Source organism: Elephantulus edwardii, unplaced genomic scaffold, assembly GCF_000299155.1.
Source record: "Elephantulus edwardii isolate Elephantulus edwardi_28Jun2011 unplaced genomic scaffold, EleEdw1.0 scaffold00059, whole genome shotgun sequence".
NCBI classification, from domain to species: domain Eukaryota; kingdom Metazoa; phylum Chordata; class Mammalia; order Macroscelidea; family Macroscelididae; genus Elephantulus; species Elephantulus edwardii.
In genome coordinates, this window is record NW_006399809.1 from 17,310,463 (window position 1) to 17,331,093 (window position 20,631).

A 20,631-nucleotide genomic window follows, 5' to 3' on the forward strand; every position below is an offset into this window, starting at 1 on the left:
TGTTATTTCTTTAAATTCCCCTGTATCTGCCTATTCCTTTCTATATAATGACTCAGTATATTCCTTCAACCTCATCGATAACATTTAAGCTATATCATAAAGCAATGGACAAGAAATACAAGTGAATCAAAAGGTTGTTCTCTGCTTTGCTGTTTTGCATTATTGATGCATCTATAGTGGTATCCTTAAGACCACTCATTCGTTCTCCTGCAAAGGAAAGATATTGCCTGATTGTTTTTCTCTTCTCAAAATGTGATGCCTTCCTCACAGAGGACTGCTAGGCTTTCAAGGGCTTTAGGATTTCTTGACTGAATGTTTGCAGGAGGAGAATATTGATTACATCTCTCTCCCCTCCTAAATTCTAACAAGATGAAAAAGAAATCTTTCTGGTGAGCCAGAGGGTACAAATAAATAAAAATCCAACTTTTAAGATGGTCTTATACCAATTTAATTGCACTTTTAAACTCTTAGACTAAATCAAAACCTATCAGTTGAAAGAATCATTGCCTTTTAGGTAGATTGAACAATGGACCAATTGATTTTCATGCCCTCAAGTTTTAACACTCTGGGTTGACTTTGACTGAGACACAATTTTCCAATCTACCCTTTGAACAGCTAGTTAATTTCATTATTGTTGTTTGTTATATAACCTCCTCAGATTCTTTGATTGCAAACGTGTGTAGGTATTGAGTGAGGTGGGGGGCTGTGCATTATCTGCACCATGTAAGTCCTAGAAGCAGGAGCGGGCCAGCAATCACAGGAGCAGAGATCAATTCTTGGTTCCACAATGTGCCAACTTCCTCTGCAAAATGTTTACTTCACAGACCAGCTCAAACACTACTAAATGTTGCTAAGGGCTATTACTTTCCTCATGTAAAGAATTGATCAAAGAGATTGCATCTCTGTGCTACTGGGAAGAGAAGAGCACAAAGGAAAATGTTAATTTCTTCTAAAAGATAAAGAAACGTACTGTAACACCTTCAGGGTTATAAAGGCTTTCTGAAAAAAAATCTCATAACTGGGCTTTGGAGTGTCATTTAACACCCAAAAGTTTGACATAAAGGGAACTAGGAACTAAATGGAAAACTCCAGTCAAATTTTTTTTAAAAAAAATCTTTTCATCTCATTTAACTTTTCATTGATGAATTTATATGTTAAAAATATTATTTCATTATCCAGAACAAAACAGAGTGGAGTGGGACTAGGGAAGGTAGGGGGAGGGAGGAAAATGTGTGACAACGAATGACTGAAAACCCAATATTTCCATAAACTTTAGTTAAAAATAAAAAATATAATTTTTCAGAAAAAAATATTTCAGAAACAGATTCAGTGTTTTCTCAAGTCCAGAATTTCTCTAGCTTTCTTTCATGGAATATGTTCTTCATGGGATCTGTAAGAGAATTTCTGCATTCATGAAACATTGTATTGTATTTATCTTGAATATATTGAGAATTAAATATTAAACATATTAAATATATTCTACAAGAAATCAGATTAAATTGCATCTTTCTACCAAACTATTTAAACACAACAGCATCTTTAGGAATGTTTTGAAGAAAGACAATTTACTAGCCAGAAGTTTGTAAGCATCAGCAGCATTTGTAACAATTATGAGGTTTAAAAAGACCTGTTGCTATCAAGGTGATTTTGATTCCTGTTGAGTTTATTGGGTATAATAGAACTATCTCATAAGTTTTTCAACTCTGTAGTCTTTATGGAAGCAAAATGCCACATCTTGCATTAGAGTAGCTTGTGGGTTCAAACCATTGACCTTTTGGTTAGCTGTTCCAGACTTCACTATTGTGTCATGGAAGTTCACCATAATATTTAAGTCATATTCTAAGACCTTTCCTTTCTGCAGAGTTAATGTCACCATGTGACTGATTGGACAATGATATTGGTACATCTCTGATATGTGTGAATTCTGAAAAGAAGAATTTGGTTCCCTTTTTATACCATTCACCAGTCATGGCAGCCAGTGATGTTCCAGATGGTGGAACTACAACCCTGAGTGAGGTTTACATGAAGCAGACACCACTCCTCATCCTCAAACATACATACCATCCTCCAGGGTACATGCGAAGTGATCAAGAAACAAGCATTTTTCTGTTTCCAGCCACTGAGTTAAAGGAGTTGTTCACTACTTCGCGTGACCTCCTATCCTGTCTATGGGCCCATTGGACCACATATTGCCACTGTTGAGATGTGAATACCATACAATTCTCACTTACCATACAGGTTAGGATTCTCAGTGTCCATCCGCTGTTTTTGAGCTTCAAGGAACACACGGATATTGATCCCTTCGGCTGCAGAGCCACAGTTAAGGAACCTCGCTGGGATCTGTGTACAGATGTCTGGCTCGTCAGTGCCAAAACCCAGATCCAGGAGAATCTCCACTGGGTCTTTTTCCCAAAATTCCAACCATTCAGGAATGCTGCAATGAAAACAGAAGATCTTTATCCAATAACCATTACTTTAAACTAAAGTTGTTTTTTCCAGCTATATAAACTACCTAAATTTTTAGAAATTGAGTGAAAGAACTAAATAGACAAACAGATGATGTAGCTACTATGATTTATGTACAGTGTAAAGAAATGCAGATGGCATAATGATTAAACTATCTCCTGTTAACCAAAAGGTGAGGCACGTAAGTTCACAGTTGCATGGAAGGAGAAATGACCTACTTCTGTGAAGACTGCATCCAAGGAAACACTATGGACAGTTTTACTGTGTCCTGTAAGGTTGTTGTGAGTCAGAATACATTTTATGGGGAAGATAAGCCCCTTCTGTTAAAATGAACTTAAAATTCAGAGTAGCTGCAACAGCACACTGGCGTGTCCTGAATATGAAGAAGGTACTGGAGCAGACAGCCTTTCATTCTGCTGTTCACGGTGTCTCTGAGTCACAGGAAGTTTGTTGGTAACTAACAACGACATTAAATCAATACTTAAAGACTAGTTCCTCTACGCCCACTTGGAGACTGCTTGCTCTTAACTTGAATGAAATAGCACTATGCTTATTTGCCTGGGCTTCCATTCACAACTGTTGTTAGGTGTTGTTAGGTGTCATTGCTTTGGCTGTGGATCAGAGTGATCCTGTGACAACAGAATGAAAGCCTGCCTGTCCTGCGCCCATTTCATAGTCTTTGCTCTCCTTGTTACTGTCATCATGTCAATCCACGTCACTGAAGGTAATGACTCTCTCATTGTTTAGAAGCCAGCTAGACTCAGAGCTGACCTTCTACCAGCTTGCCAAAGCTGTAAATCATAAAGGAAGGACCTGGCCTTCTTTCCCTTGAGGAGCAGCTGTTGGATTTGAACTGACAGATGCTGGAGTCAAGCTAACAGAGAAGCATGGCCTCTGAGTTCGTAGGACAAGGATAACCCATAGAGCAGATCTAATGGATGCAATGACAGACAACAGCCAAAGACAGTGCAGTGCTATTTTAGTCCTATGCTGTTGGGTTTGGGTCGGAACCAATTTTCACTGATCATAAATCACACAGGAGATTGCTTGTCTCTCTCCTGCAGCGCAGCTGGTAGATTTGAAGTATGTGCCTTTGGGGTGGCAGTGCACCCCCTTACCTTACTTCCTAGAGACAATGTGCTGACCACCGTAAAGAAGTGAAGGTTAATGGCAAAGATAGCAAGTGGAAAAAGTCATTAAGTGACTCAAGAAGTATATTTTTTCCTTTTCTTTTAAAAAACACCCCCACTTTTTATTGATAACTACCAGACTCTATCAGAGTAAGCATTCAATATATTTTTATATTATTTTTCAAAGCTTAGCAAAGGAATGAATAGAAATGTCAAATGCACTTGATAAGTAGTAGAAAGATTCTTTCCTTCCTTCCTTCCTTCCTTCCTTCCTTTCTTTCTTTCTTTCTTTCTTTCTTTCTTTCTTTCTTTCTTTCTTTCTTTTCTTTTGAAATTAGGACCAGAAAGTTTTATTATCCTGTCTTTTCCTTTATCTTCTTAACAAAATTATTCTGTCTTTAGTCTTGGAAACGTTTCAATGACTACATAGTGTTCCATTGTATTTATGCTTTTATTGTTGTTATAAGCTTTTGAGTTAGAACTAACCCACAGCTGACCCCGTAGCCAGTTTTCAGAGGCAGTAAATCACATTGGAAAAGTTTGTCCATCTTTCTCCTGCAGAGTGGCTGATGGGTCCAAACCACTTGTCTTGGGTTGGAGGACTCCTTGAAGATATACTTAATGCTTTTTAAAAAACCAGTTTTTTTATTCTCCTTGTTGTAATTTGCTATCGAGTTATAACCAATCCATTGCTGACCTTTCAGTGGGTTTTCAGAGGCAGTTAATCACATGAGAGGAGATGGCCCATCTCTCTCTCACAGAACACCTGGTGGCCTTGAACCATGTACCTTAGTGATTGCAGTGCAGATTCTTACCACTAGGCCACTATATATATTTTTTTTTAAATTTTTAAAGCATCTATATATGACCTTAACTGTCAAGCCCACTGCATTGAGTGAAATGTGTACTTACTCAAGGTGATTCTTCCTCAGTTTTCCAAAGCTGTAAAGCTGTCTTTTCTCCTGGAAAGATAGGAGTAGACTGTCCATCTTTCACTAAGAGCTTATGCTGGATTTCAACTGCTGATGGTTTAATTAGCAAGTCCGACATGTAACACACTATGCCACCAGGACTCCTTAACTACACATGTTCATGAATGTAGACTATGAAGACTATGTTCACAAATAATACTTTTAAGTCCTTGGATAAAAAAAGAATTCCCTGCTGTTGGTTCCAACTCATGCATACCCTCTTTTGGATTTTCGAGGTAGAGTTTAAATGTGTTTATATTTTCCCCCCTTCTTTACACTTTATTGAGAAACAAGTAATTCTTTTGACTAACTCTTCTATTCAGTTTGGATACTTAAAATGATAAACATCAGTTACCTAAAAATTACACCTATATGTCATAGCCCATTTCCTAACTATTCCTCTTCTGTTACACTGGTGGCTTAGTGGTAAGGAATTGCACTGTCAACTCAAATGCAAATAGTTCAAATCCACCAGTTAACCTGAGAGAGAAAAATGGGCAATTTTCTCCCATGTGATTGTCTCTCAGAACCTACTGGACGGTCAACTATGAGTCGGCTCCCACTCGATGGTACACACCACCACCAACAACAACCTCTGTTACTAGGATATTGCTCTTTTAACACTCATAGACTTTAGGAGAGTCAGAATTTCCCCAAGGTTTTACTAATTCTGATCAGCTCATTTGTGAGGTTTGCATTATCTTTACTGCAATGTTGGCGTGCTTATTTGAAATGAATTACACAATCTTATTTCCATGGATCCATCATTTGAAAAGGACTAATTACAATTCATTAACTTGACCGTTCACTCAATTCACAGCAGGCACTTCTACCCTGATGGGCAGGCCCTCTTATTAAATACCATCCAGCATCATGGATCTAATGTTTAATTTCTGATTCAAGTAAGGAGGAAAAAGTAGTTCAGAGGCTCTTGTTGTAGACTCTGAGAGGCTCAACTTGAATATCTTAATAGCTTGAATTAACTAGACTATTGGAGGTGCCATCAGTTCATTTCATTCATACATTCTCTCTCTCTCTCTCTCTCTCTCTCTCTCTCACTTTAAAAGAGGTTTAACAAAGAAAAAGGACTTTCTTGCGAGACATCTACATTATACCTGAAAGGTTTAATCTGCTATCATATAAACTTCATTGTAAAAATTTTTATTCTAGTCATTTATACAAATATTTGCCGAACATCTGTCATGCTCTGTGGCTGTGCTCAGCATTCGAGGCACAAAAAATGAACAAAGACGCTGTCCCTGTCTTTCATGACTCACAGTCTCTGGCCAAGAATGTATTTGTTGATTGATTTATCCTTAAATCTCATTTTAATGTTATTAATTCTTTTTAATTGTATTATTTATGCAAGAAGTACGTAAAATACACTATCCTTGTTGACTATTGTAACATTACATTTAAGGATAACTTTTCATTAGTCACAGCCCCTCCTAACCCAACTATACAAAAATCCAAACCCATGTGCAGCTGACCCAGTTGTGACACAGACAGACCCTGTAAGACAGAATGGGTAGAATTTTACCACAATTGTCCCAAGGATGTAATATTTGTGAAGGAAAACGACCAGCTCTTTTTCCCAAGGATTACTAACCTCTTTGTTAGCAGCCAAACTCTTAACCGTTGCAGCACCAGGCTCTTTTCCCTTCAACCCCTTCTGATCCCAATCTTCTTCCTGTTAAATGTATGTGAACCTTTGCAGGTCGTTTCCTATGCAGTTATATGTTACATACTTTCACTTGCTTGCTTTACAGATAGTAACACACTATGTTCCTGCGTGTGTCTTTCTGATTTTTCTCTCAAAAATACGACTTTAACTTTTTATGTTAGTATGTATATTTCTACCTAATCCTTTAATCATTGTGCATTACTCCTTAAAATGGATTTGCTAGGATTTTATTTGGCTCTTTCCCCAGGTGTATAAGACAGCTAACCTGATTCCAATTTCATTGACTTTTTTATTTTTTTGCTTTTGCAACTTAGAGTTTAAAAATCTTTTATTCATTCTCTCTTCTATTCATCCACCAACTATTTCTCAAGTGCCTATTTATAATTTCATGAAATCCGTTGTTGAACAGAATGATTTCTGTGGATGATGGGTGTCTGGAAATCACATACCTTTGTGGTATACTTGCAGTAGAATGGCAAGAGTTGAAACTAGTCCCTCTGGATAGGGTGGGAATTTCTGAAAATTGATGCAGAGATCTGCAGTGGGGGGAAATATCAAGAAAATATCAATGATGAAACATGTTAACTTAGTCCCGTGGAAGATCATTATAAAGCTTTCCTTTCCAGAACAAACAATTTCATTCGCATTTAGTTTCTAATAGTTCCACAGTGGACACACCTCTGAAGAAGAGAGTGTGTACAGCTGAGGAGCTGCTCCCCTTTCTGAGAGGATTGTGCTACAGAAGGTGCGAGAATCTAGGTGTTAGGTGCCCGTTAGTGTTCATTATAAAGGTGACAGAATGTCTCACTTGAGACAGATGGCAAATCATTGGGGAACCTTTAGGAATACAGCTTTGCTAGGCACCAACTTTTGGGAAGAAGCTAAAATTATATTATGAAAAAGGTACAGTGAGCAGCCACTGAAGTGACTGTGCTTTGATTCTCACAGTGGAGAAAGATTTCATATTGCCTGACTAACAATTGCTAAGGGTGGCCTCCAGGGTTCTGGTTGTCACCCATTCATTTGTGATGGAAACCAGTTTTCTTACCACAAAAATGAATGTCAGTCCATTATTCTGAGTCCTGAATTATAACTTTATTTACTGTGGTAAGGTTCACATAGCAAAACATTTACCATTGCAACCATTTTCACTTAAACAAGTCGATATAACCTTAATTATGCTCGCCATGTTGGGCAACCTTCATAACAATCCATTGCAAACATGTAAAAAGTTTCCAAATCTAATAGAAGTTATGCTAATACAATTTGGTTCTCTGTTGCTCAGACATATCATAGATCATATCCCATTAAATATATGTTTATATAAAATTAGACTTTGTCAAAGAATATGAAGAAGACTTCAGTCGTCCCAAAGAGACCATGCTATCTGGAGGCTCTCCCTGAAACCTATTTGGGCTACTGCATTGGTCTTAGTTTTGCCCATATTTAGTAAGAATAGCTAGGCCTTGCCTCTGCTGTCATTGCTTTTTTCACATAAGTTTGAGAAAGTGAATGTTTTTGCATAATAAAAACACTCTACTTTTAACAGACAATTCAGTTTGCTCAGAGTCCTGAACAAGGGTGGAAAACATGCTTCTATTATTTCTTCTTTCAGTTTGCATTCAGCTGATCATAATTGTTTTTCACTCTGGGTTTGAGAGTTACCCTTACTTTTAAAGCTAGCTTATGTACAGAGGAATCTCATAAGAACAGCTTGAGCTTTGAGTCACCGGCCCTATGATGCTCTAGGAGCAGGAAGAGGTCCCTGAACCTAGCTTTCAATCCTCCTTAGCAAAATGAGAGGGATGCCTGGGAGATTCTGTCATCTCTTCAGGCTCTATGCTTCTATTAGTAGCAAAATCAACCAGCCAGTAACAGAGATAAAGGCAAATAACATTTCACCTGCAAATTTGTAAGAGCAGGAGGAATATTAGGCTGCATGTTTTCTAAGTTGTTGGAATCATATCTTATTTTAGACATTTTAAGTTATGCTTCAATTGAGTGTATCGCTGTGCTCCCTCGTAGGTTTCCTGATGCATATATTCCATACTGTTGGTTTTCTTTGCATGTTCTCTCTCTGGTTATCTTCCATATTCTCTTTCTCTCCCCTGCAGCTCCCTCTCACTCCTCCTTCACATCTAAATGTCACAGAAGATTTGACAAGACAACTGTAGAGAATGGCATTGGTGTTTTAATGGTATTTCAAGAAACTATTTCCTTTACAGTTCTTGGCAAGTCACAAATTTGGCAGTTTAGAGGGAAGCTAATCTGCTGAATTGGATTGCATCTCCTTAGGAACAGAGAGGAAAGTGACATATGATCTTGTCCTCTCCTGAAAACTGGCTGTGAGAACTTGGCTGATTCACTTTACCCTTCTTATTTTCATTGTGTTCACCTGAAAAATGAGCAAATTTAATTTTTCTGTGCTAAAATCTAATGAATGCTTTCTTTAAAAAGGCTCAAGAAGCAAATTTAAGGGGCCAGTCATGACTTTAAGACAGCCATTACTTTTAAGTGGTAAATAGAAAACAGTTGGTACTGTCTACATAGAAAAGGGAGGGTAGAAAAAGTTTCTTTCTCTGCCTCAAATATCCAATTTCTGCATCATCTTGGGAGGCATTAACACCTATCTGCTCGATTCACTTAAGTCCCTAGAATCCCAATTTGACAACTTTGGTGAAAATGATCAAACAACTTCTAATCTCAATGGAATGACAAATGTCTCTCTTTCCCCTTCAATGTGGTATTTGGAAATGCAATGAAAACAACATAAAATATCAAGCAGAGCCCCACATTTCAAGAGTCCAGGCCCCAGCAGCCAAGCGGGCCCTCAGTCCTCACTGCACACCAGCATCACCTCGTCACTGAGGCCCTGGCTGTGTCTAAAGTGGCAGAAACAGAGTGTCTGGGCATGAGCTTATGGTACTTGTATTTCTTGAAAACTCTTCAGTTGATTCTAATGTGCGATTGGGACAAAGTTGACCACTGTCATAGACAGTAAGGCTGGATAAGGGTAATGTGAAATGGAGACAAATCCCTTTGGAATTACATTCAGACCAAATCAGAACCCCTCCCATATCTGAACGTGCTAAGAACTCTGATTCCAGCATTATGTGGACTGTCTCCCCTCTAGTGCAATCACCCCTCAGAGTGCAATCTCTGTTGTTAGGTGTTGTTAGGTGTCGAGTCAAACACGATTCATAGCGACCCTACGAACAGCCGTCCTGAACCCTGCACTATCTTATGCTGACTTCATAACCTCTGACACACTAGAACCCATTGCTGAAATCACTGTGTCAATTCATCTCATTGGTACAAAAGATTTTTAATTTTGAGCTACACAAACTTGCTGGTTATACTACCAGATTATCCATATAAATAACAACATTGTTTTAGGCTTTATTTGTTAGAATGAGCTAAAGAATATTCTGTTCGTTCTTGGGTTATGGCTTATCTGATTATAGGACTTAAGGCATTTAATGAAATTAAACTCATTTGAAATATTTCCACACTCATAAATTGTCAAGTACAGCTCTTTAATCAATTATACTTTGAACATGTAGCTAGGCAAGGCTATTCCTTGAAAAGTGGCTTCATGGTTGGAAAGACAGAGAGAGGGTCAGTGAAGGAGAGGAAGACCTCTGATGAGATGGACTGGCACAGTGACTTCAGCAATGGTCTTTAGCTTTTCAGAGATGATGAGAATGGTACAAGATGGGAAAGAATTCAGGTCTGCATCAACAGCACCTAACAACAACAGAAACAACAACAAATGTGCTCGGTATTAGCTGTTAGTGCATTAGTGACACTGTTTCTAACTAAGAGGCCAGTGGTTTGAATACTCCAGCTACTCCATGGGAAAGTACTGTGGTTGTCTCCTTTCATAACAATTGTAGCCTTCTACTCTGACATATTGGTTTGCTATGGCTTGGAATTGACCTAATAGCAATGACAATGACATTGAGTGCTAGGCTCTGACAATGCAAGACTGACTGCAGCACAGGAAGCACTGTCTTCAACGTCAAAGAACTCATCATCTATTCCATCTATCTAAACTAGAGGGTAGATAAAAATAAACGTAAACTCTTGTAAAAACCCAGATTTCTCAACCCAGCGTGTGTGTTGTTTTTGTTGTGAAGTGCTATCAAGTATGACTCACAGCGACCCTATGAACAAAAGACCTGAACCCTGCTTCATCCTGTGCCATCTTCACACTTCCTGACACACTGCAGCCTGTTGCATCAGTCACCATTTCAGTCAACCTGGCTGAGGATTTTCCTTTTCTTCGCTGATCCTCCACCCTTTCAAGTATCTTCTCCTTCTCCAAGGAATAGTCCCTCCTTGTTCACAGGGTCGCTATGAGTCATGCTCTACTCTATGACAATCAACAAGCAGCATGCCTGAAGTATGTGAGATTAAGCCTCATCATCTTTGCCTCCAAAGAGCACTCTAGCTGAGCCCTCTCCAAGACATATTTGTTCGTTCTTTTGGTCGTCCACAGGATGTTCGGTGCTCTTCTCCAACACCACAACTCAAAGACATCAGTTCTTCTTTTATCAACCGTATTCATTTTCCAGCTCTCAGACGCATAGCAAGTGATTGGAAAGACCATGACCTGAACCAGACACACTTTAATCATCAAACTAAATTACATCAAACATCAGTACTATTCAATAATTTGGAGGTGTCCCTAACTGCAGACTTTCCCAATGCAATATGGTTCCCGATAAACTGACTGCTGGTATATCCAGGGTGTTAATTGTGGATCTAAATAAAATGAAATTGTTGATAGTTTTAGTCTCTCCTCCATCCACCATGATGTTGCTTATCAATCCAGTGGTAAGAATCTTTGCTTTTCTGACACTGAGTTGCAATCCATACTGAAGGCTGCATTCCTTGATATTCTGCAACAAATAAGCAATGTTATGTCATCTACATAACACAGGTTATTGAGAAGTCTACCTCTGATCCTGATGCTATGCTGCTCTTCGTAGAGTCCACCTTCTCTAATAATTTGCTCAGCATACAAACTGAATAGGTATGGAGAGAGAATACAATCCTGACACATTCTCCTCTTCATTTTAAACCATGCAAGTTCCCTTACTCTGTTCATAGAACAGCCTCTTGGTCCAGGTGTAGGTTTTGTATGAGCATAATTAAGTGCTCTATGACTTCCATTCTTCTCAATGTCAGCCACAACTTGTTATGATCCACACAGTCAAACGTCTTTGCAGTCAAGAAAGCACAAATAGACATTCTTCTGGTATTCTCTACTTTCAACCAGGATCCATCTGACATCAGCAAAGATATCCCTGGTGCTAAAGTCTCTTAAGAAGGGGAATTGCATTGCAATGTGTATAGGGTAAGTATATTTGTACTTATTTCAGATTTCCAGGTGATGCTGTTGATGTTATTTTGGGAACCACGCTTGAGAGCTACTCAATCCTGCTACTCAGATACCCTCACTACTTTCTACTTATATTGAGAAACATATATATTACTACCCAGCATATGTCACGATAACATTAGAAATATAATCTATGAGCTCCACTATTATATAAACAGGTTTTTAGGAACAGTTGAATTACAGTATAATGGCACTTTCATATATGTTCTAATTACACTTCCCTCCAAGTCAGCATTTTAAAATTTTAATTTGTTTACTCTTTTATTACATCTAAATTACTTCTATTTAACTTAAGACTAGTGAAAACAGTGTAGCTCCTATAGTTAAACCAATGACCTTTCACAAGATCTCAAGATTCATAGTGTTAATATAGACTTTCTCACTTTTATTTAATTTAGCAAAGCTGTGGGCTGTAAAACACTGGGAAGAAATCGTATGGAATCTGTCACATACCTCATGTAGTCTTTAACAGTCATCTGAACTATTCCTTGTTCATACGAAGGAACTGCAACAACAAAAGAAGGGAAGAAAGTTAATTTCCTTCCGCTTGGAAGATCTTCTCGTCCTCAAATGAACAAGTACAGGATAGAGCCCTATACCCAAGAATTCTATTCTGAGGATAAGGCATCTCTTCTGAATTGAGTATGATAGAGTATAATTAATGACTGAATTATGTGATGAGAATTTGAAGAAATCTGTGATTTGTTCAGCAAAGAGGTGTCAATGACCAATGAAGTACTCAGCAAAGGTTTTACGGAGGAAGTGATATTTGTCTTTAAGTTTTATTAATGGATAGGATTTGATGGGTGGAAAAGAGGCATTGCTGAGAACAAAAAGGAAATAAGGTGTCTGTCTATAGCAAGTGATAAGACTGAATGGATTGGATCATAGTGATTATGTCATGTGGCATTTGGAGATGGTCTCTCATTGTCCCTAAAATTGAGATGCAAGAGAAGATACAGACATAGGAGTTCATGAAGGGCTCAATGCTGGTTACATTTTACATGAACAGTTCTATTAATTCCTATAGCAAACTCATGATATAGCATTATTAATCCCCTCTTCTTGTCATTGTTGTAATGTTCCCTCGAGTCAAGCGTGACTCAAAGCAATCCTATGTACAACAGCTCTGAACCCTGTTTGTGTCACCCTCATTGTCTCTGCCACACCTACCCCTAGTACTGCAGTAGCTGAGTCAATCCATTTCATGGAGGGTCTTCCTCTCTTGTACTGTCCCTCCACCCTCCCAAACACTATGTCCCTCTCCAAGACTGGTCCTTCCTTGCAACATGCCCAAAGTATATCAGATGGAGCTTCAAAATCTTTGCCTAAGAACCTGGTTTCACCCTCTCTAGCATGGACCTGTTTGTTCTCTTAGCAGTCCATGGTATATTCAATACTGTTCACCAGCACCATAGCTCAAAGGCAACAATTCTTCCTCTATCATTCTTGGTCATTGTCCATCATAGGCAAAATCTGAATCTTACGTATATCAGATCAATTTCCCATGGCTGGGAGGATAATACAATGTATTTTGTTTTTGTTGTTGTTGTTATTCTTCTAACACTAATCTCCCAAACAGAATATCTTGAAAGTTGCTTAAAAGACTGAAAGAGGATTTTACTTAAATATGGAACAAAATTGAAACCCATAAAGTTTTTGAGTAAGCAAGTTGTTGTTGTTATGTGCCGTCGAGTTGCTTGCAATTCATAGCGACCCTATGTACAACAGCCCTAAACTCTGCTCTGTCCTGTGCCAATCGCACTGTCTCTGACACTCCCACCATGATTACTCCAGTCACTGAATCAATCCACCTCATAGAGGGCTGTCCCCTCCTGCACTGTCCCTCCACCCTACCAAGCATGACGTCTTTCTCCAAGGACTTGTCTCTCCTTATAACATGTCCAAAGCTATGTTAGACGGAGCCTCAGAATCCTTGCCTCCAAGGAGCTACCCAGTTTAACCCTTTCCAGGATGAATCTGTTTTTCCTAGGAGTCCGTGGTACTCTTAATACTCTTCTCCAGCACCACAGCTCAAAGGCATCAATTCTCCTTCTATCTTTGGTCATTGTCCAACTCTCTGATGCATAACAAGTGATTGTGAAGACCATGGCCTATATCAGATGCACCTTAGTCTCCAGAGAGACACCATTGCTCTTCAGTACTTTGGAGAGGTCCCTAACAGCAGACTTTCCCATGGCAATGCGTCTTAATTTCCTGGCTACTGGTGCCAAGAGTGTTGACTGTGGAGCCAAGCAAACTAAAGCTGTGAACAATCTCAATCTCTTCACCATCCATCCTAATGCTGCCAATTGGCCCAGTGGTGAGAATCTTTGTCTTTTTTACATTGATCCTCAATTAATATTGGAGACTGCAGTCCTTGACCCTCTGCAGCAGGTGCTTCAGGTCCTCCTCAGTTTCAGCAAGCAGGATTGTGTCATCTGTATAACGCAGATTGTTGGTAGATCTTCCACCAATCTTGACCCCACATTTCTCCTCATAGAGCCCAGCCTCCCGGATAATCTATTCTGCATACAGGTTGAAAAGGTATGGAGATAGGTTGCATCCCTGAAGTACGCCCTTCCCAATTTTGAACCATGCAGTGTTCCTTTGCTCTGTTCTGATGACTGCCTCCTGGTCCACGTACAGGTTTCGCATTAGCATGATCAAGTGTTCTGAGATTCCCATTCTTTTCAGACTCAGCCACAGTTTGTTATGATCCACACAGTCAAATGCCTTTGCATAGTCAATGAAATACAGATAGACATTCCTCTGGTATTCCCTGCTTTCAGCTAAGATCCATCTAACATCAGCTACAATATGATAAAAATGATGCTGAAGGTCCATTAGATTGGTAGTGGTGCTCAGCACAGATGCAAACCCCAACAAAATCTGAGGCAGTTAACTAGCTTATAGCTCTCAGGGGCCTGGCACAGCAGAGTGGAGCTGCCTCATAGGATTTTGATGGTTGTGTTCTCTTATTTTACTTTTAATTTTTATTTTATATTGATTTGCTTACAAAGTTTATGTACATTGTATTTCATACTATTCTTCATTTAGTTTTTTATACAATAATTCCCATTCGTTGTTTTATAAAATGGATCACCATTAGACTATGTCCTTCCTGTCTTTTCAGGTTCCTGCCAGATCTTTCCTTTATCCCCTCTCTCTACCTACCAAATTTCACAACCATGTGATTTCACCCCTATCCATCCTCACCTCTCAGCTTGCATTCCTCCCCTCTTTGGATTCCCACATATGTTTTACTAGTTATCCTTCTATTTTTACAATAATGGTCTAATGCAGTATTTGTCCTTTTAAGACTTAAGTTAGTTCACTCAACATAATGCTCTCCAGTCTCTCCCAAGTTGTACCACATTCTTTTTAAATCATTGCTCCTGAGTGCTGTATAGTATTCCATTGTGTGAATGTACCTCAATTTCTCAATCCATTCAGTTGTGGTTGGACATTTGGGCTGTTGCCATGTTCTTTAAGGAAGATAACTGATACATCTTTTTTTCATGCAGTGGCTGGTATGTTCAAGTTGCTGGCATCTCAACAGCTTACTAAGCATTTAACCACTGTGCTACTAGGAATCTTAAGGACAAAGTAGAGGAGGTGAATATTATCCAGACCTTTTGTCTTAACATAAACTCAGCATTGCAGCAGTCACAGCAGAGAGAAACGTTCAGGATCTGGGCACATTTCTCACCAGAGTCACTGGTCTCCTCACTTCCTCATATGCCTGGTCCTTCTAGGTGTGCAGATGTTTGACTTGTACCCTCCTAAATTATATGAGAACATGAAATTTTTCATTATAAGAAAAATCATAAAGATTGAGAAAAAATGAGGCTGAGACAATTGAAATAAGATTAAGGAGGGCTGAAAATAATTAAGGGCTCTTCGTTCTAGAGTCAGAGTTCTTGTCAGGATTGGTGTCTATCTATACATATAGACCTCAAAGTACCTGTGAACTTCTCTCTGAGGGATAAACGTAGACTCATAATAAGGAACACCTGCAGTTTTTAATAGATTCATAGATAAAATTCAATGAACCTGCTAAATGGAAAAGGAATCCTGGTTTCAACTGATAAAACTTGGAGCTACCTTAGTGAAATCTGAGGAAACAGTGGATCCTCAAATAAACCCAAATAGACTCCTTAAAGAAGTAGCAATTGTCCTACAAAGCAAATAGAACTCTGTCATATAAAGGGGAAAATAGAAATCTGCTTTAATGGTTTAAATACGGGGTAGGGTTGTGGGTGGCTTATGTGCTATCACTCCCAGGACCCCTTCCAGTGCAGTACCAACATCAATCAATTGCATCACTTTCTCACTGAGCACAGATGGGCTCTCGAACCATCAGGGAAGCCACTAAAGCTGATTAGAACTGTTATGTGAGATGGAACTTATTTGCCCTCTTTTGTTTGGCATAAACACAAAAGAGGATTTTTTTTCTTCACAAAAGCAGAGTAATTTGTTACACTGTTGGTTGAGTGGCAAGAAGTTGCACTGCAACCCTAAAGGCACATGGTTTGAGGCCATCAGCTTCTCTGTGGGAGAAGGATGGGCCATAAAAGCCCACCAGAGGGTCAGCTATGGGTTCGTTCCAATTCTTTGGTACACAACAACAATCTTGACATCAGAAATTAATAACTCTGGGAAAAATATAACTTCATGTAATTTCATGGGACCACTGTCAAAGAGGTTGCACTGGTGGCCTAGTGTATAAAGATGTAAACTCAGAGATAAGCAGTTCAAATCTACGAGTGGATTCATAGGAGAAAGATGGACAGTCTCCTCCCAGGAGATTATGGCCTCTGAAAACTCACTGAAGGGTCAGCCCTGAGTGGATTCTGACTTGATAGTGCACAACAATGACAACAAATAATTGTAAATGATAGAACATGGAGGTGAAAATATTTTTACCACAATACAGTGTGACATTTATTAAATTTTCCCTACATCTGGTTACAAATACCCATATTATTGTTGTTGTTGCTAAATGCTGTGGAGTCCAATACTACTGATAGCAATCCTCTGAACAACACAGCTAATCTCTGTCCTATCCTGAACCAGCCTCATCAACTCTGACACACTAATAAATTAGGACAAAGTGTCAGATTGAAACTTATGCATCAACTCAATACTGAACTTAGAAAAAGAATCACCATTTTGCCCCTCACACCAGTGCATTTAAAACATAGGGATTAGCAGAAAAATACCATAATCATATGAAATTTTTACAAAATTCTCATAATGTAAATAGGTTAGAAAGGAGCTGTTCTAGGTGAAGTTGCCCACTTAGTTTTTCCTTCACCTCTTAAGGTTTTTTTAGGATCTGAAGTGCAGAAAACACTATTCAGTCCATAAGGGTCCTCTTGGCAGCCAGTGTTAATGTATCACAGCCTCTTCCTCATGGAATTCTGCAAAATTTCAGAGCTTCTTAAATTCATGAAGCTACTGTCAGTTGATTGAAGTTGTCAGATGAGAGAAAATCTATTTGCCACCTTATTAATCATGTTATTGATGCAAACACAATATAATTCTTAGCAATTATGTTGCAATGACTTCATTCCATGATGGGATATGTGATAAGCTACCCAAAATGCAAAGTAGAATAAATAACTATCATTTAAAGCAGACATTTTACATTTTGGCCACTACCACATCTATCTATTGCTTTGCACAGAGCTGTCAAAAGAAGACTCAATTTGGTTTTGGCGCAGCCAACCTGAGGAATTCTGCAGACTTTCTAAGCACTTGTCTGAAAATATCTGCTGGCTCTCGGCCCTTTTGATTGCTTCCTCTGTCACTCTCGTCCCTCAGCTCCTCCTATTCTGGTTGTCCATTATTGTTTTGGTATGAATGAGTATGTATGGGCTGTGTCAAGAGCCTGTCAATGTGGACACAGTAAATGCTCAAATGGCTGGAAAGGAAATATCCATTTCAGATGATGATTAAAGTTGGTTCAACCTTGCTGAGTTTTCAAAATCATAAGTTTAAAAAATTATCTGTCAAGAAAAATCTACAGCCTGTCACTGAGAGCATCTTCATGGTATTGCAGTGCTCATAATATGTGGATCACATTCTTAGCCCTGTCAGGGTTTTTTCAGGTCAGTCTGACTACCACAAAAGCAAGAGTGTGCACTCAGTGATGTATATTGACTAGATTAGCACAAAGAATCATTGGACTCACACAGTCAAAACCACACCAGGTGCTGATTGTGGAACAGACCGACAATTACTCATGTGCACGTATAAATTGAAGCTGAAGAAAATGGAAACTAGTCCACAGGGACCAAAATATGACCTTGAGTCTATTATAGTTGAATTTAAAAATATCTCAAAAAATAGTTTTGAGGAAAAAAGAAAGAGTAGGTTTGAAGCCTTGAACACCAATGATCGATTGAAAACCAAAGCAACTGTGGAAGGATATCAAAGATACCATTCATGAAGACAGCAAAAAGTCATTATAAAGATGGAGGAGAAAGGGGGGGAAAAACAACCCAAAATGTGTGTGTGTGTGTGTGTGTGTGTGTGTGCCATCAAGTCTCTTGTGACTCATAGCGACCTTATGTACAGCAGATCTGAACCCTTCCCTATGCTGAGCCAGTCTCACTAAATCTGACACACCAACTCCCATCACACCAGTTACTTTATCAGTCCAACTCATCTGGGGCCTTCCTCTGTTGCACTGCCCTCTACCCTCCCAAGTATGATGTCCTTCTTCAAGATCTGGTCTTTCTTGACCCTGTGCCCAAAATATGTGAGACAGAGCTTCAAAATCCCAGCCGCCAAGTAGAGACTTGGTTTCACCTTCTCCAAACAGATCTATTTGTTTTACTGGTGGTCCACGGTATGTTCAAGACTTTTCCTAAGCAACACAACCCAAACGCATTAATCCTTCTTCTGTCTTCCTTAGTCATTGTCCAGTTCTCTGATGCATAGCAATTAATTATGAAGATCATGGCCTGGATTAGGCACACGTTAGTCTCTAGACTGACATCATCACTCTTCAGTACTCTGGAGAGGTCCCTGACAGCAGATTTTCCCAATACAATGAGTCTTTTGATTTCCTGACTGCTGGTGTTAAATGTGTTGATTTTGGATCCTAGCAAGCTTTAACTGTTAACAACCTCAATCTCTTCTTCATCCATCATAGTGCTGTATATTGGCCCAGTGGTGAGAATCTTAGTCTTCTTGATGTTGAGCTTCAGTCCATATTGAAGACTATGCAGCAAGGACTTCAGGACTTCTTCAGTTTCAGCAAGCAAGGTTGTGTCATCTGCAAATCATAGGTTGTTGATAAATCTTACTCCAATCTTGATTTTGCATTTCTTCTCATAAAGCCCTGCTTTCCAAATGATCTGTTCTGCACACAGATTGAAAAGGTATGGGACAGGATGCATTCCTGATATACTCCTTTCCTGATATTTAACCACACAGTGTTTCCCTGCTCTGTTCTGAGGACTGCTTCCTGGTCCAAGTATAAGATTTGCATAAGCAGAAGCAAGTATTCTGGGATTCTCATTTTCCTCAAGATTAGCCACAGTTTGTTAAAGAGTACCAGCAGAATGTCTATCTGTGTTTCATTGACTATGTAAAGGCATTTGACTATGTCAGTGTCAGAAGAAACCATGAAAATTGCTTAGAGAATCAAGAAGCCAAAACAAAAGGAAGAGATGCCAAAGTAAAGATCTGAACAGAAGATTTCAAGGGGCAGCTTGATAAGACAAAGCAAAACATTATAACAAAATGTGCAATGAGCTGGAGAAAGAGAATGAAAAGGGAAGGGCTTGCTTGAAATTTCTTAAGCTGAAAGAACTAAATAATAAATTCAAGCCTTGAGTTGAAATATTGAGGATGCTTTGAACAAAATCTTCTATGATTCAGGAATCATCACAAGAAGATAGAAGGAATACACAGAATCACTGAGTCAAAAAAGAATTATTTGACACTGAAAAATTTCAGGAAGTACTACATGAACAAGATCCAATGGTAATGAAAAACGAAGTTCAAGCTGTACGAAGGCACTGTAAAAAAATTAAGCCCCAGCAATTTATGGGATACTAATCAACATGTTTAAACTAGCAGATACAGCCCCGGATGTACTCACCAGTTTATGCCAGGAAATATGCAGGACAGCTACCTGGCTGACTGACTAGAAGAGATTCTTATCTGTCCTCATTGCTAAGAATTGTGATCCAACAGAATGTGGAAATTATCAAGCAATACTATTAATCACATGCAAGCAAAATACTGCTCAAGATCATTCCACAATGACTAGAACAGTGTATTGACAGGGAACTGTCAGAAGTTCACGCTGGGTTTAGAAAAGGAACAAGAGATATCATTGCTGATGTCAGATGGAGGCTGCCTGAAAGTGGAAAATACCAGAAAAATATCTATCTGTGCATTATTGACCATGCAAAAGCATTTGAGTATCATAGCAAATTGTGGTTACCACTGAGAAAAATAGGAATTCCAGAACACTTAATTGTGCTCATGAGATATCTATACCTAGAGCAAGAAGCTATTGTCCGAATGGAGCAAGGAAACACCACATAGTTTAAAATCTGACAGGTATGTGCTAGGGTTTCATGCTTTCTCCATACCTATTCAATCTGTGTGCTGAGCAAATAATTCAAGAATCTGGACTCTAGGACGACTCATCAACAACCTCCATTATGCAAATGACACATTTGGCTTGCTGAAAGTGAAAAGGATAGGAAACACTTGCTACAGAAAACCAAAGATTATAGCCTTCAGTATGGATTACATCTCAATGTCAAGAAAACCAAGGTCCTGACTACAGAACCAACAGTCAACAAGATAGATGGAGAAAGAATTAAACAACCTTGGTACCACCAGTCAGGAAATCAAGAGATATATTACTTTGGGCAAGGCTGCTGTCAAGGATTCCTCCAAAATATTAAGGAACGAAGATGACAGTTTGAAGACCAACGTGAG

The 20,631-nt window shown here is 38.9% G+C and overlaps 1 protein-coding gene across 1 annotated transcript in view; it reads right to left on the reverse strand.

The window, feature by feature from the left end:
• CCDC129 (coiled-coil domain containing 129) overlaps positions 1–20,631 on the reverse strand; it is a gene marked incomplete at its 5' end in the record, with an annotated part of 159,269 nt that overhangs the window by 110,617 nt on the left and 28,021 nt on the right. Inside the window, 3 exons of the mRNA XM_006887633.1 lie at positions 2,232–2,434; positions 6,701–6,787; positions 12,112–12,163. Of these exons, the coding sequence (XP_006887695.1) occupies positions 2,232–2,434; positions 6,701–6,787; positions 12,112–12,163 (342 nt within the window). The remainder of the gene's footprint in view (positions 1–2,231; positions 2,435–6,700; positions 6,788–12,111; positions 12,164–20,631) is intronic.